Source organism: Pelmatolapia mariae, linkage group LG9, assembly GCF_036321145.2.
Source record: "Pelmatolapia mariae isolate MD_Pm_ZW linkage group LG9, Pm_UMD_F_2, whole genome shotgun sequence".
Taxonomy (NCBI): Eukaryota; Metazoa; Chordata; class Actinopteri; order Cichliformes; family Cichlidae; genus Pelmatolapia; species Pelmatolapia mariae.
In genome coordinates, this window is record NC_086235.1 from 15,149,278 (window position 1) to 15,164,367 (window position 15,090).

General features: G+C 41.6%; 1 protein-coding gene across 4 annotated transcripts in view; it reads left to right on the forward strand.

Annotated features, from left to right (window-relative positions):
- The window catches only part of LOC134634255 (dnaJ homolog subfamily C member 13), a 31,675-nt gene that overhangs the window by 12,970 nt on the left and 3,615 nt on the right, over positions 1-15,090 (forward strand). For 2 of the 4 annotated variants that reach the window (XM_063483348.1, XM_063483351.1), the window contains exons 9-49: positions 191-282; positions 1,404-1,570; positions 2,271-2,350; positions 2,449-2,618; positions 2,716-2,748; positions 3,434-3,533; positions 3,932-4,039; positions 4,193-4,348; positions 4,471-4,527; positions 4,620-4,741; positions 4,928-5,003; positions 5,175-5,270; positions 5,365-5,505; positions 6,475-6,492; positions 7,451-7,533; positions 7,925-8,078; positions 8,293-8,396; positions 8,480-8,639; positions 8,721-8,783; positions 8,874-8,975; positions 9,745-9,849; positions 10,198-10,400; positions 10,524-10,608; positions 10,714-10,868; positions 10,986-11,031; positions 11,122-11,276; positions 11,402-11,603; positions 11,694-11,809; positions 11,988-12,066; positions 12,163-12,298; positions 12,429-12,613; positions 12,759-12,833; positions 12,941-13,060; positions 13,182-13,577; positions 13,683-13,796; positions 13,890-14,006; positions 14,101-14,278; positions 14,368-14,459; positions 14,548-14,647; positions 14,748-14,822; positions 14,937-15,049. In XM_063483348.1, coding sequence (XP_063339418.1) covers positions 191-282; positions 1,404-1,570; positions 2,271-2,350; positions 2,449-2,618; positions 2,716-2,748; positions 3,434-3,533; positions 3,932-4,039; positions 4,193-4,348; positions 4,471-4,527; positions 4,620-4,741; positions 4,928-5,003; positions 5,175-5,270; positions 5,365-5,505; positions 6,475-6,492; positions 7,451-7,533; positions 7,925-8,078; positions 8,293-8,396; positions 8,480-8,639; positions 8,721-8,783; positions 8,874-8,975; positions 9,745-9,849; positions 10,198-10,400; positions 10,524-10,608; positions 10,714-10,868; positions 10,986-11,031; positions 11,122-11,276; positions 11,402-11,603; positions 11,694-11,809; positions 11,988-12,066; positions 12,163-12,298; positions 12,429-12,613; positions 12,759-12,833; positions 12,941-13,060; positions 13,182-13,577; positions 13,683-13,796; positions 13,890-14,006; positions 14,101-14,278; positions 14,368-14,459; positions 14,548-14,647; positions 14,748-14,822; positions 14,937-15,049 — 4,929 coding nt within the window. The remainder of the gene's footprint in view (positions 1-190; positions 283-1,403; positions 1,571-2,270; positions 2,351-2,448; positions 2,619-2,715; positions 2,749-3,433; positions 3,534-3,931; positions 4,040-4,192; positions 4,349-4,470; positions 4,528-4,619; positions 4,742-4,927; positions 5,004-5,174; positions 5,271-5,364; positions 5,506-6,474; positions 6,493-7,450; positions 7,534-7,924; positions 8,079-8,292; positions 8,397-8,479; positions 8,640-8,720; positions 8,784-8,873; positions 8,976-9,744; positions 9,850-10,197; positions 10,401-10,523; positions 10,609-10,713; positions 10,869-10,985; positions 11,032-11,121; positions 11,277-11,401; positions 11,604-11,693; positions 11,810-11,987; positions 12,067-12,162; positions 12,299-12,428; positions 12,614-12,758; positions 12,834-12,940; positions 13,061-13,181; positions 13,578-13,682; positions 13,797-13,889; positions 14,007-14,100; positions 14,279-14,367; positions 14,460-14,547; positions 14,648-14,747; positions 14,823-14,936; positions 15,050-15,090) is intronic. The other 2 variants (XM_063483349.1, XM_063483350.1) reach the window with 2 other exon arrangements.

The window sequence follows — 15,090 nt, forward strand, 5'->3', positions numbered from 1 at the left end:
AAAAGTCGGAATAATTTTGGCACTAATAGTCACTCACTCACACTCAAAGCATGTTGTGTGCTGCAGTAATGAGAGGTAAATGTTAAATAAACTACTTTTTTTTTTTTTTTGCTTCATTATATATTATTTGGCTAAACTATCCCCTCCCACACTCTTTTGGTCATTCTTGCTCTGTCTCATCTCCCCTCAGATATTTGCTCTCATCTGTGATGTGGAAAATCCTCAGGTGTTTACTGTAGAATTTATCCGAGGTCAGATCAGGAAGTTCTCCTCTACAGAAAGGTACGTTCGACAGTGTTTTTGTCACGCTAAATTTCAGTTGTAATTTTTTTCCTCTTTAACCGTAGTGACACATCGATCAGGCATAACATTATGATCACTTACAGGTGAAGTGAAGAAGTGAATACCATTAATTATCTCTTAATCATAGCACCTTCTAGTGTGTGGGATATATTAGGAAGCAAGTGAATGTTTTTCTTTTTCTTCAAAGCTGATGTGTTAGAAGCCAGAAAAATTGGCAACACTAAGGATTTGTGAGTTTGCCGAGGGCAACATTGTGATGGCTAGATGGCTGGGTCAGAGCATCTCCAAAACTGCAGCTCTTCTGAGGTCTTACCCAGCAGTGAAGGTTGGCCGGTGTGGTCCGATCCAACAGATGACCTTCTGTAGCTCAAATTGTTCCGATAAAAAGGTGGCAGAATAGGAGGACAGCGAGGAGTTTGAAGTGTTGACTTGGCCTCCAAATTCCCCAGATCTCAGTCCAATCGCACATCTGTGGGATGTGCTGGACAAGCGAGTCCGATCCATGGAGGCTCCACCTTAAAGGATATGTGGCTAATATCTTAGTGCTAGATACCACAGCACACTTTCAGGGGTCTGATGGAGTCCATGCCTCGACATTTCAGGACTGTTTTGGCAGCAAAAGTTGGCCCAACACAATATTAAGCAGGTGGCCATGATGTTATGTGTGATCCGTGTATCTCTAAGTTAATGTATTTTTCCGGTGCCACTCCCTCTGATCATTAGTGCATTTTAGTGCATTAGGGCGATCGTGGCTCAAGAGTTGGGAGTTCGCCTTGTAATCGGAAGGTTGCCGGTTCGAGCCCCGGCTCGGACAGTCTCGGTCGTTGTGTCCTTGGGCAAGACACTTCACCCATTGCCTACTGGTGGTGGTCAGAGGGCCCGGTGGCGCCAGTGTCCGGCAGCCTCGCCTCTGTCAGTGCGCCCCAGGGTGGCTGTGGCTACAACGTAGCTTGCCATCACCAGTGCGTGAATGGGTGAATGACTGGATATGTAAAGCGCTTTGGGGTCCTTAGGGACTAGTAAAGCGCTATATAAATACAGGCCATTTACCATTTTACCATTTACCATTTTGCTGAGTCTGTCTGTACGTGCGCTTGTAGGGACTCCCTGTTAGCCAGCTTACTTGATGGAGTCAGAGCATCAGGCAACAGAGATGTGTGTGTCAAGATGGCTCCCACCCAGCGAGGACAGAGATGGGGGCTACTGAGCATGCCTGTGGATGAAGAGGTGGAGAGTTTGCATCTCAGGTTCCTGGCAGCACCTCCCAGTGAGTCAGACCCCTTTGTCTCATAAAATCTGATACAAATTCATGAATCTCTTGTTTTTGATCTGCTTTACAGTCATATTTAAGTGTTAATGTTTTACACAATAGTGTAAGTGGTGCTTCTTCAGTGGCACTGGTGATATTTTCCTCAACCTCTTTGATTCTTATGAAAAATGTAATTGGCATTACATTTTTTCCCCTTAAGTTTTTTTCACTAATTCCTTGTCTCACTAATTTTAACAGAATTATTATACATGATGTTAAAAACCGGCACCACGTGGTGTCTTAAGTACAGCCACACAGACCTTGTAAAACGGTCCCTGACCAAACTGCTTATCACATGCCCCTCCCGTCCCCCACGCCTTTCCAAAATGAGATAGTTGGTTTTGTGTGTGTCACACATTATCTCTAACTTGAACCTGCAACCCTGTATTCACGCTGGCGTCCCACTGTGATTGAGTCCTTTTTATTTCTTTGCTGTTTCTGATCACTTTTATTTGTACAACCAAGGGCGACACTGTTAACATCTCCATGGAGCAATTGTGAGAAAAAGTGCTCTGGTTACTCTTGTTTTCACCCGCCTCTCTATGATCGCCAGCCTTCCAGCGTTGCTGCTGAGATAGACAGACACACTTTTGTTTGGTCAGACAGCACATCCTATTAATTTCTTTAACATTGCTTCCTCCCTTTTCCCTTTGCTTAGATGGAAATTTTGCAGATGCAGTATTCAGATTCAACGCCAACATATCCTACAGCGGAGTGCTGCATGCAGTAACCCAAGATGTGAGTGGATTTATTTTCTGTATGATCAATCTCTATGCATTTGCCTAAACAGGAGTCACAGTAATTTCTTTGTATGTCTCCTTTTTCATTCTATCCAGGGTCTTTTCTCTGAGAACAAAGAGAAGCTCATCAACAATGCCATCCTGGCTCTTTTAAGCCAGGATACAGAGCTGCCGGCTCTTAATGCTGAACTGGAAAGTCATTTTCAGGCCATACGACGCTTGGTGGCATCTAAGGCTGGCTTTCAAGCTTTCACCCAGCTGCCAAAGTAAGATTGTCCATATATGTACTTTTGCCCATCTCCTTTTACTTGCTGAAAGTATACATTTGAGCTGCTGGTAACAGGCATGCTCTGTCATTCCAAGGTCTGGTCAAGGGTCTGGACTCACAGATGCAACGTAAATATGAATCCATACATCTCAGTCTGCCCTTTCTCTGTATTTCATATCCTTCTTGATCTTTTTCCACAGTCTGTCCTAGCTGTCTATCAGCCTTCTTCTTTTATCTTTGTTCTGCTTTCATCTCAGGTTGTACGATGAGCACTTCTAAAGGGAGGTTGTGTTGCTTCACTCTGTTCGGTCGAGCTGTCTGCCTCGATTTGTCTTGACCTTCCACCATCCCCATGTCCTCCTCTCATTTTTGCGCCTTCATCTCTCTCCCTTTATCTGCTTCGGTCATTCTGATCTTTACATTTCTGTATTGCCAGGAGCCTTGCAGTCTTTCGGGGTCACTGAGATGTATGAGAGGAACTGTATTTACTGTTTATTCCTTGTTCCCTGTGAAGCAAATGAGCCAGAATTGGTTATCCTGAAAGATTCATTGCTAGCGTAGCTTGGCGTTTCCCTTCCAGATTCACAATACACACAACGTGCTAAATAAACAATAAACTCTTTCCTAAAAGATGGCTGAAAAGCACAAGAAACAACAAGCCACCTCTGAAGCAATGAATTCTTTGTGTATCCAACCCCAGACCTGTTTTTATAATGTATGTAAAAAACACACAAAACTAATTCTGTTTCTGTTAACTTTACGTTGAATGTTTAGTTGTGTTTTTAAATCTGCTAATTTGTCTGTGTGTTTTAGGTTCAGGGAAAAGTTGGGAGTAAAGACGGTAAAAGCTTTAAAAAGGAACAACAATGGCGTGACACATGCTGCTATAGACATGCTCTGTGCTCTTATGTGTGTAAGTCACCTAAGTATGGAGATGTCAAACATATTTAAACCCATGGTAAAAAGAAAGCACTCGTCTTTCAATTCTAAGGACAAGTTGTTGGACAAGTCCAGACCTTAGCATGATTGAAATGTTGCTGCGGGCCTTTAAGAGAGCTGTGCATACACAAATGCCCGTAAAGCTCATTGAACTGAAACAATGCTATAAAGAAGAGTGAGCAAACATTCCTCCACAACATTTAAATAATTTAAAATTTTGTAAAGACCAGATGATATTTTTTTTTCACTGTGTCCTGGTACATAAAAAAATTAGAGTTGATAGAGGGTGCACTTTCTTTTTGCTATGACTGTACAGGGATATGGAGTTTGCAGTTTGACTGAGATTTTTTTTTCTTTGATCTTTTTCTCCAGCCGATGCATGATGATTATGACCTGAGGCAGGAGCAGCTGAACAAGGCCTCACTGCTATCCTCCAAGAAGTTCCTTGAAAACCTTCTTGAAAAATTCATTACTAATGTGGTACATGTCTTTTTATTGTCAGCAAGCTGTTTTTCTCCCCCTTTTTTTTAAAGCTTAGGCATACAAGGACATTCATAACTTTTTGTATTTAAAAAATCACATCATATATACTATTTTTCTAATGTTATTTCTCTTTTTCCTCATATTTTCCAGGACCATGGAACAGGAGCTTTGGTCATCAGCTCTTTGTTGGACTTTTTAACCTTTGCACTTTGCGCCCCCTACAGTGAAACCACTGAGGGGCAGCAGTTTGACATGCTGCTTGAGATGGTCGCCTCTAATGGGCGAACACTATTCAAACTATTCCAGGTGGGTTACTTGACAAGCAAGAAACTAAATGGAGAGGAAAGTTAATTAGGAATAATGTCAACAATTAGTCTGATTAAGACAAAAATGTAAAATATATTGAATGGTGATGTTCGTTTCTTTAGCATCCTTCTATGGCTATAGTGAAGGGAGCAGGTCTGGTGATGAAAGCTATCATTGAGGTAAGTCTTTTGTAGGTGCTATACAGTGACGTCTGGATGTGTTACGCCTCAGGATTTATGATTATAACCAACTAAGCTTTATTTACATTCAGGAGGGGGACAAGGAAATAGCCACCAAGATGCAGGAGCTGGCCTTGAGTGAAGGGGCACTGCCGAGACATCTGCACACATCTCTGTTCACCATTAGTACAGACCAGCGGATGCTTACCAACAGGTCTGATCTCAGTAAACATGAACACTGACACATAGTAATGTAGTTTTTTTCCTTATCTTTTTGCTGCTGCAGGTTTTTCCTCTACTGTATTTGTATTTCAGTAAATATCTGTGCAGATAAACATCATAGGACAGAATTTTACTTGTTACTGGTGATAAATATCTGCCAATAAATGATGTTTCTCAGGCAACTGAGTCGTCACCTGGTGGGACTGTGGACAGCAGAGAACCCTGTAGCAATAAACCTTCTCAAGAGGATACTGGTAAGCCGATTTCAGACTCTTAGAAAAAACTAATTGATGCTGTTCCAATACTCATGCCAGAAGCTTTTAGTGTGATGATGGTAATAGCCTGTACTTTTTGCTGGCAGCTGAGGTAGCTTGTTTAAAGTCTTCATTTATTTCATTTCGGCTTGTTCATCTCTGTGCTTGTAGCCAACAGGCCTGTTGGCATACCTGGACAGTCCTGACTCTGTCCCAGAGAAAGATGTGGACAGAATGCACGTCCGTGACAACTTGAAAATCGCTACGGTATGTGGACAGACATGCACCTTAATGTAATAGAGTCAGTAAAAAATAAAATGTTTGCCATCTGTAATTGTTTTTATATCTTTGTTTCCCACAGGACCAGCTGAATCGAAACAAGGTGCCTGAATGGCAGCGGATAGCAGGCAAAGCAGCCAAAGAAGTGGAGAAGTTTGCCAAGGAGAAAGCTGATCTCGTGCTGATGCACTGGAGAGATAAAATGGGCATAGCTCAGAAGGAGGTGAGAATGATATCTTTTAATTTGTAAAAAGACTTCATGGCTGTTTAACCTCTGAGCTATCAAAAGAGCTGCTGCTGCAAGTGTGTTCTGCTCAGGTTGCTTTAACTTTCATCTTTTTTTATTCTCGTGCTGATGCTGAATAGTGCTGCAGAATCCAAAGACAAACTCAATGGCAGACTTTCCACTTGCTGCTGGTATTTTGCATGTATGGCAGTTAGAGCTTTGGTGCAATCACATTTGACCTTTCTTTGAAAAATATGTGCCTCGGTTATATGCTCTATACACTGATTATGCTCCTTTCATATGTGTTTGCCATAAATCTTTTATTTAGATATGGAGAAAATTTTGCTTGACTCTTTGTATGGCGAGGTGCAGAATGCGACCAAAGGGTTACCGCTTACTCTTAAGGAAAACCTCTGTTTGGATGCGTGGTGTTTCAGTCTGAACACAAATAGGTGTTTTGTTTTGTTTTTGTACACCCAAAAAAATGTTTGGGTGGGTCAAGATTGGTGGTGACAGCCACCAAGCTATATCAGGTATTGCCTGATCTTTGTGCACCCTAAATCAAGACTCCCTTAAAAATAAAATGAAGTCACGTTTCTTCTCTTTCTGTTTCTCTGGCTGCATGATAATCACCCCAGATTTACTGAACAGAGAAATACAATGATTGGTTTGCTTTCTCTGTGAATCACGGCCACCCTTTTATTTTTTGATCTGTTACTGTTTTTCAAATGAGTATAATTACATAATTAGTCATGCAGTACTACAGAAATCTTGTGTAAAGTCATCTATTAAATCACAGATTTAGTTGTAACTTTTATGTCTCCACTTTGTATATTAGTAGCATCGTGATCTGTGACCCTTTAGCTGCAATTCATCTGTTTGATCTGAGGAACAATAATCTCTCTGTGTGTCTCCACTCCTCCCTCCCCTTGTCTTGTGTGGTTTCTCTGCTGTCAAAATTTGCAGCAGGACAGAAATAACCTGGTAAGTAGGACTGACCAATGGGATCCTTTTTCCATTCTCTCCATGTTCTTTCTCTCGATTAAACCATTTTTCATCTTCACGAGACCCATCAGGCGTGTTTTTGTTTTGTTTCGTGTTATTTAGTCGGGCAGTCGCATATTGACATCCAAAAGGGATTTCCAGGAGTCTTAAAATAGAACCCAGGAAAAAAGTGTGATGAAAGAGCACGTCATGTCTTTTCTTCTCCTTTTGACAACAGAGGGCATGTTCAGGGTGGAGCACAGGCTGAACTGGATCTTTGCAGCTATAAGTATGCTTGTAGCTATATATATAGCTATACCTGCATATTTAGTTATCAATAAATAATGACCACACACAGTCTTTTACCTTAAACAGTAAGGCCTTTACAAATATCCCATGCAGCAGTGTTTTTTAATATCCTTGATGAAATTTCAGAAAAATAGTTGTTATCCTTTCTAGCACCTAAACTACAATGTTTTGTATTCTGAAACTCAGAGTTGGAGGTAGTGCTCTGAAAAGGCACTCATCAAATGCATGAGAACTGTGTTCATAATTTTGAAACCATAAATTAGCTTCACATAGGTATGTAGAGCGTAAACATGCCACAGACCTGGTTCTCCTAGCAAGGATTACTTGAACACACCCAACTTTGGGATCCCACCTTGGTTTTTTGTGTTTGTTTTATTCTGTGTTTGTACGGTTCATTGTTTTGTTTTGTTTTTTAATATTTGTGTTTAATTTTTCTAATATCTGACTTCCTCCATTCTTAAAAAAAAAACCCCAACATGTTATTATCCATTCATTGAATTTCACTTCATTATTCTTTTCTGTCTAAAATGTTGCTCATGTTGTCGCTATCTTTACCACTCTGTGTGCCGTGATGTGACAGAGCAAACACTGAAGTCTGTGAATAATGTGGAATACCTTACAAAGATGTCCCTTTGTGATTTAATTTCAGAATCCAAACCAAAAACCTGTCATCCTGAGAAAGAGGAGGCAGAGGATAAAGATTGAAGCAAACTGGGAGCTCTTCTACTACAGGTAGAAATTTCTAACTCTGGTAACCCAAAATTGCAATCAGATGTGAGTATGGGACCTTCTTTTGCTGTACCAATACTGCACAATAAAGGGGTGCCCACACAGGAAGTAACAAGCAGTAATGTAGAGAAATAACCACTGGCGATGTGAAGTGGGCAGAACTTTCACTGTTGAGTGAAATATCGGTTACACAACCAGAGCTTAGAATGGTTATTAGTGGCCAGCTGTCATCTTTGAAGTGATGAGCAAATAAGTTTATATATGGACACGTTAAAACGTTGTTAGGAACTCCATTTCTTGTATGTAGGCATCATAAAGCTTGGCTTGTTGGTATGATCCGCTTACATTTTTAAAAGGACATGATCAAGCTTCTCGGTCCTGTTTTTTCATTAAGATTCCAGCTTGACCATGCGCGCTCCAACCTCATCTGGAACTTTAAAACAAGGGAGGAACTTCGCGATGCCCTGGAAGGGGAGATGCGTTCCTTCGGCGTGGACCGCGAGCTGGGCAGTGCCACAGTTATCTCCTGGAACCATCAGGAGTTTGAGGTTTGTGCTCAATTACTAGTACGGTTCAGTCTCTGGGCTGTCATTTACTTTAGAAAATTATTATACAGTAAACTTGTGTAATATTTAAATCACAAGAAAACTGTAGATTGTAAGGTAAAACCAGAATATTGTAATCCAGTCTTATTCCAGTGGTATGCAGATAAACATGCCATTATTCAAATCCGTGCTCCTATGTGTCATTTTTTTGTTACAGGTGAAATATGAGTGCCTTTCGGATGAGATAAAAATTGGGGATTATTACTTGCGACTGCTGCTTGAGGAGGATGAAAACGAAGAATCGAGTGCCATCAAGAGATCGTAAGATTTTAACCTCACCTATGTCATTATTCACTCCCAAATCTATAAAGAGGAGTCATGCTTCCCCTTTGTTGTGTTTTCAGATACGAGTTCTTCAACGAACTCTACCACCGCTTTTTGCTCACACCCAAAGTTACAATGAAGTGCCTGTGCCTGCAGGCACTCGCAATAGTCTATGGCAAGTGCTATGAAGAGATTGGCCCCTTCACCGACACAAAATACATTGTGGGGATGCTGGACCGGGTAAATGCTGGCAAACTCATTTCACTCTGCTTTTGTGTTGTTTAATTACTCCTGAAATCTAACACATGTTTGTCACTAAAGTGTACAGACAGACTGGAAAGAGACAGACTCATACTATTCCTCAACAAGCTCATTCTCCACAAGGTAAGCTATACAATTAGTCTCTTTGCGTTACATGCTAATTTAACCCATCGTTTTGTTTTTTCTGTGCATTAATTCCCCTTTCTTCTATAGAAAAACGTGAAGGATGTGATGGACTCAAATGGAGTTCGTATTTTGGTGGACCTGCTCACTTTGGCACATCTGCATACCAGCAGAGCTACCGTGCCGCTACAGGTTAAAAAAAAAAAAAAGAAAAAGAAAGAGGCTAATTGGTTTCTGTTTGTACTTCGTTTTGTTTTTAGATTCTGACTTTTGATGCCACAGTAGTCTTTTTGAGCCAGAAATAACCATATTTAAACAAGAAGGTGGACTAGTTACCACTGTCGAGCATGATTATCAAGCTGCTTGTCTAAATGTATGGGTGTGATGCGCTCATGCACATACATGATTATAAGTGCTCAGTAACAGACTGGCTGTACCACATAAGAAGCTACCTTATTTCTTATAGTTTCAATAAAACGGTCCAAAAAGCAAATGCACAGAGTCGAGGTTTAGTTCCCAGACTTGAGTTAGCAGAAGTTAAGCCTAGCACAGAGGGATTGTCTCCAGCAGGCTTTGTGACACCAGTCAATGAAAGCAGTAGTGCCCCTAACTCCATTATTCCCTTAGAGTTGTTATGAAGGAGGAGAATATCCATAGAGGACAAATATTTTTGTAGCAGGCTGTGAAAAGGCTTTGTAAAAATGCAAATTGGGATTGACTCCATTTTGGAACCATCTACAAGTTGCCTACAGAGAGAATGGCATTTTAGCACTTTAACGTCAGCTTCTTCAGCCCCAGAGGTGAACACTTGGTAAAAACAGGGCTGTAGCATTTTTCTAATTTGTTTGAAAGTGGCAGCTTTGTTGATGAACTCAACTGCACAGCCAGATGTTTTCAGATGAATTGAATCTTGCGTAACTAATGTTTGCGCAGTTTTAAAGGATGTCTTCAATTTCCACAGAGCAACGTGCTGGAGGCAGCACCAGATATGAAGAGGGAAAGCGAGAAAGAGTGGTACTTTGGTAATGCAGACAAGGAGAGAAGAGGACCTTTCAGCTTTGAGGAGGTTTGTAATTAAAAAATAAAACATTAGAATTTTACTTCAAATTTATTTGTAAAGTCATTTTATACAGAGAAGAAAATGCCACAGTATTCAGTGAACTGAAAAACATCCAATCAGTCCAAGTTTTTATCATTTATGTTAAATCAATAAAACAAAGTACAATTATTAAATACATTTAATTTGATGTGACATTTGTGCATTAGCTCAGTTACTGCAGTGTTACATTTTGTTCATTTTTGTTGATCTCATGCAGTTGTCTACATTTATTTCTGTGTGGTTTTGTCTTTGTTTTGAGTTGCTTAGTTTTCAGCTTCTATTTCTGTTCACCATTGTGTTTTATTTCTTTTTCAGATGCAGGAGTTTTGGAATACAGGTGTGCTGACAGCAAAGACACGCTGCTGGGCTCAGGGGATGGATGGATGGCGCCCCCTGCAGGCCATCCCTCAATTGAAGTGGTGCCTCCTGGCCGCAGGGCAGGCAGTGATGAATGAGTCTGACCTGGCCACCCTCATCCTTAACATGCTCATCACGATGTGCTCGTACTATCCCAGCAGGTGGGACTCATTGAAATTGTCTCTATGGTTGTGTGAGCGCCAAATAAACCACCTGTCCTCTTTTACAATTTTATTTTATGTATTATATACAGTAGGATTTATTAATTGTTTTTCTTTACTCAGGGACCAAGACAATGCCATTATCCGTCCTTTACCTAAGATCAAGAGGATGATTGCTGACAATGCCTGTCTCCCACACATTGTCCAGGTAGTTGCACAATTTGTCTTGAAGTTGTGTCACATTACCAGATCATACTCATCAGTGAACTGAATAAAATGCTTACTTTTCATTGCTTGTCTTTGTCCTCTGCAGCTGCTCCTAACCTTTGACCCCATTCTGGTGGAAAAGGTTGCCAATGTTCTGTACCTGGTGATGCAGGACAACCCCAACCTGCAGCGTCTCTATTTGACTGGTATCTTCTTCTTCATCATGATGTACACAGGCTCCAACGTGCTTCCTGTGGCAAGGTGAAAACACGTCACAGTCAGCTGGCAAAATCTTTTCTAGAAAGGAGTTTTATAACAGTTTTGTGTATTTATGTAGTGTTGATACTGATGTCTGTGATCTTTGTCTGATGTCTTCAGATTCCTGAAGTACACTCATCTGAAACAAGCATTCAAATCAGAGGAGGTGAAGTTCCTTATATTTTACAATAGATGATATCCTTTGAATCTTAGATCCTTTTGAAAATGGCATTGACCTGTTGCGCTGTCTTTACAGTCTAAGGGTCAGGACATTGTGCAGCGTAGTGTTCTGGGACCTGTGTTGCCTGAAGCCATGGTGTGTTATCTGGAGAACTACGAGGCCGAGCGATTCTCTGAGATTTTTCTGGGAGAATTTGATACGCCTGAGGCCATTTGGAGCAGTGAGATGAGGTCAGAAGTAGTCTCTGTCTTGCGTAACTAGCTTACTTAAAGACCATGTACAGATAAGTGCAGCAATAAAAGACATTGTCTAGTTTCTGAGAGTTTTAACAGTTTCTTTTTGAATTCTGTTTCAGGCGGATGATGATAGAGAAGATAGCAGCCCATGTTGCTGACTTTAGCCCCAGGCTGCAGAGCAACACGCGGGCCCTTTACCAGTACTGTCCCATCCCAGTCATTAGCTTCCCTCAGCTGGACAATGAGCTCTTCTGCAACATCTACTACCTCAGACATTTGTGTGACAGCACCCGCTTCCCTGACTGGCCTATCCGAGATGCTGTACGTCAATATTGAATATTTTCTACTTTTTCTTTTTTGTGTTTAAAATGTTTGGTTTTTAAAAATATCATGATTTGATTGTCCCTTCAGGTGAAGCTGCTTAAAGACACTCTTGAAGCCTGGAAGAGGGAAGTGGAGAAGAAACCTCCTTCAATGTCTGTGGACGATGCCTATGAAGTCCTCAACCTCCCCAAAGGACAGGGACAGTGAGTGTTGTTGTTTTCAAAGTAGCAGGCGACATGCATTACATTTTTTACTATAATCATAGATGTCTATATATTGATATTTATAGATATAGGTATATAGAGACATGTATAGATATATAGAGAATGCTTTGAATTACTGTCATTAAATGCACCCTCTTTTTTGGCTTTTTGTCTTTAGGCATGAAGAGAGTAAAATCAGGAAAGCCTACTTCAGGCTGGCACAGAAGTACCATCCTGACAAAAACCCAGAGGGCAGAGTGCGTACGGTCATCACCAGCTCTACAAAAATGGCTTTGCTAAGGTTAAAAGTAATTATGAATTTGATTTCAGCAACTTTTTTTTATGTGTTTTAGGATATGTTTGAAAAAGTTAACAAAGCCTATGAGTTCCTCTGCACAAAGACTGCACGAATCGTGGATGGCCCCGACCCAGAAAACATCATTCTCATCCTCAAAGCCCAGAGCATCCTGTTCAACCGGCATAAACAAGGTTTGTTTTTATTGCCATTTATTCTATCTCCTGTAAAACATAGCCTCGCAGTATGCAAGAAGAGAGAGTGAGAGTTCGTTCAGCTGCAGTCCTTCAGCTAATGCTGCTGACTCTTTCACTACTTCCTCAGAACTGGAGCCTTACAAATACGCTGGTTATCCCATGCTCATCAAAACAATCACAATGGAGACGGAAGATAATCAGCTTTTCTCAAAAACGTCCCCTCTTCTCCCGGCTGCTGCTGAACTCGCCTTCCACACTGTAAACTGCTCGGCTCTTAATGCAGAGGAACTGCGACGGGAGAACGGCATTGAGGTATTAAACGTCTTAAAAAGCTGTGAAATATCAAGCAGTTTAAGGGAAATAAAAAATGTACTTCATGTAGTTATGTGTAAGTATACTGGGGCATATGGAGAAACTGTGGTATGTGAATAATGAAATTGTGCTTGTTTTTATTCAGATATTGTTGGAGGCTCTGTCTCGGTGTGTCGCTGTATTAACTGCGTCCAGCAAGCCTGATGACATGGCTGTACAGGTGATGACAAAACACATGATTTCCCTTTCCTTGTAGTCACATTTCTGTATGTGCACATTTTGATCTTGTCATTTTATCATGCTTTCTAAATGCCAATCGTACCACAGGTGTGCGGGCACATCTGTAAGTGCTACAGTGTAGCAGCTCAGTTTGAGGAATGCAGGGAAAAAATCATCGAAATGCCCAATATCATCCGAGACCTCTGTCACATCTTGTACTATGGAAAGGTCAGAGTCTTGCATCTTCTGTGTGTGCTTTATTCTTCTTTTTCTTTTCAGCAGTTTGAACTAAAAATAGCAATTTCCAATTTACACAGTGATTCATTTTCCTCCCCTCGCTTCCTCTCAGGGTCTCTCAAAGACTGCAGCCCTGGCGGTTCAGTGCGTCAGCTCCTTTGCGGTGGATTTCTTCCTACAGACCCATCTGTACCACGCTGGTGTGCTTTGGCACCTGCTGGTCTATCTGTTCAACTACGACTACACTCTAGAGGAGAGTGGCGTGCAGGCTAGTCAGGACACAAACCAGCAGGAGGTCGCTAACAACTTGGCCAAACTCAGCCTCATAGCCCTGAGCCGTCTGGCAGGCTACACACCAACGCCACAAAGCCCTGATGGAAACAACCCTGTTTCAGAGACCAATGGCATAGAGGGTACGCCTCCAGAGAACCCCACTATCCGAAAGAGCTTAGCGGCCATGCTGACTCCATACATCTCAAGGAAGCTGGGCACGACATCTCCCCCTGAGGTCAGTTGAATATGTTGCTAAGTAGACATTAATGGACGTTGCTAAGCATCAGTGAGCAGAGGCCAAATGCTGTGCTCAAAGCAAACTTCTCTTTTTTGCATTCAGGTCTTGAAGTTGCTGAACAGTAACTCGGAGAATCCCTACTTGATCTGGAACAATGGGACACGAGCCGAGCTGCTGGAGTTCCTAGAGAGTCAGCAGGAGGGAAACATCAAAAGAGTAGGAATGACTTACAAGTGCTTTCAGACTGCCTTTCACAATAAATGATCCAAAACTGGAGTGAATCACGCAACTTCTCTGGTTTCTTGGCAGGGAGAAAATGATAAAAGCTTTGGTGCTGAGTTTGTGTTCAGTGATCACAGCAAGGAGCTCATAGTGGGTGAGATTTTTGTCCGAGTCTACAATGAACAGCCATCTTTTCCACTGGAGGTGAGGAGAAGAAAGTATTAGACAATTAGGACCAAATTCAGGTTTGGACTTTTAGCAATCCATAAGTAACTTGTTTTACAATCTCTGTCTTTAGTACCCAAAAGCATTTGCAGCCAGTCTGCTGGACTATGTTGGCTCCCAGGCTCAGTACCTCAACACTCTGCTGGCCATGAGTCAGAGTAACAAGGTAGAGTCCCAGCAGCACGCTGAGAGGCTTCGCTTTGCTGAGATGGCTTTAGAGGCCCTCCGTAATGTCATCAAGAACAACCCTGGTGAGCTATGAGACTGACTGAGGTTATCTTTATTTAAGTGCCGTGAGTTTGGAGCTTCTTTCTAAGTATTTCTCTTGGTGTAATTACAGGATCAGAGTCAGAGTGCATCGGTCACTTCAAGCTGCTCTTCTCCTTGTTGCGGGTTCATGGAGCTGGTAGAGTGCAACAGCTGGTTTTGGAGGTAGAGATCAACAGGTCTTGGGTCCTTACATGTACTTACTGTGAATCCCAGAATCCCTGGATTGTTATCATATCGGTGTCTTCTGCAGGTTGTGAATACAGTGACATCAAATCAAGAGTGTGTGAGCAACATCGCTGAATCTCTGGTGTTGTCCAACCTTCTGGTGCTGCTGCACTCACTTCCTTCCAGTAAGAAGACACAACTGACTGTCATACTCTTTGTCTTTCCTCTTCTCCCTATCCCTGTAATGCATCTTCACACACTGAAATACTCCTTTGTGTCCTTCAGGCAGGCAAATGGTGCTGGAAACCCTCTATGCACTCACGTCTAACACGAAGATCATCAAAGAGGCAATGGCCAAAGGTCAGTGTTCTACTGTTTGTTTGTTTTTGTTGTTGTTTGTTTTTTAGTGATTGCTGGCTACATTTATCTGAATTTTGAATCACAGATGTTTCTGTTAATCTTTATGTCCTGCAGGTGCCCTGATCTATTTGCTGGACCTCTTCTGTAATTGCACACACCCCCAGGTTCGCACACAGACTGCAGAGCTCTTCTCAAAGATGACTTCAGACAAGCTGGTTGGGCCAAAGGTCAGATTGGAGTTAAAAAAATAAATAAAAGACTTAATCAC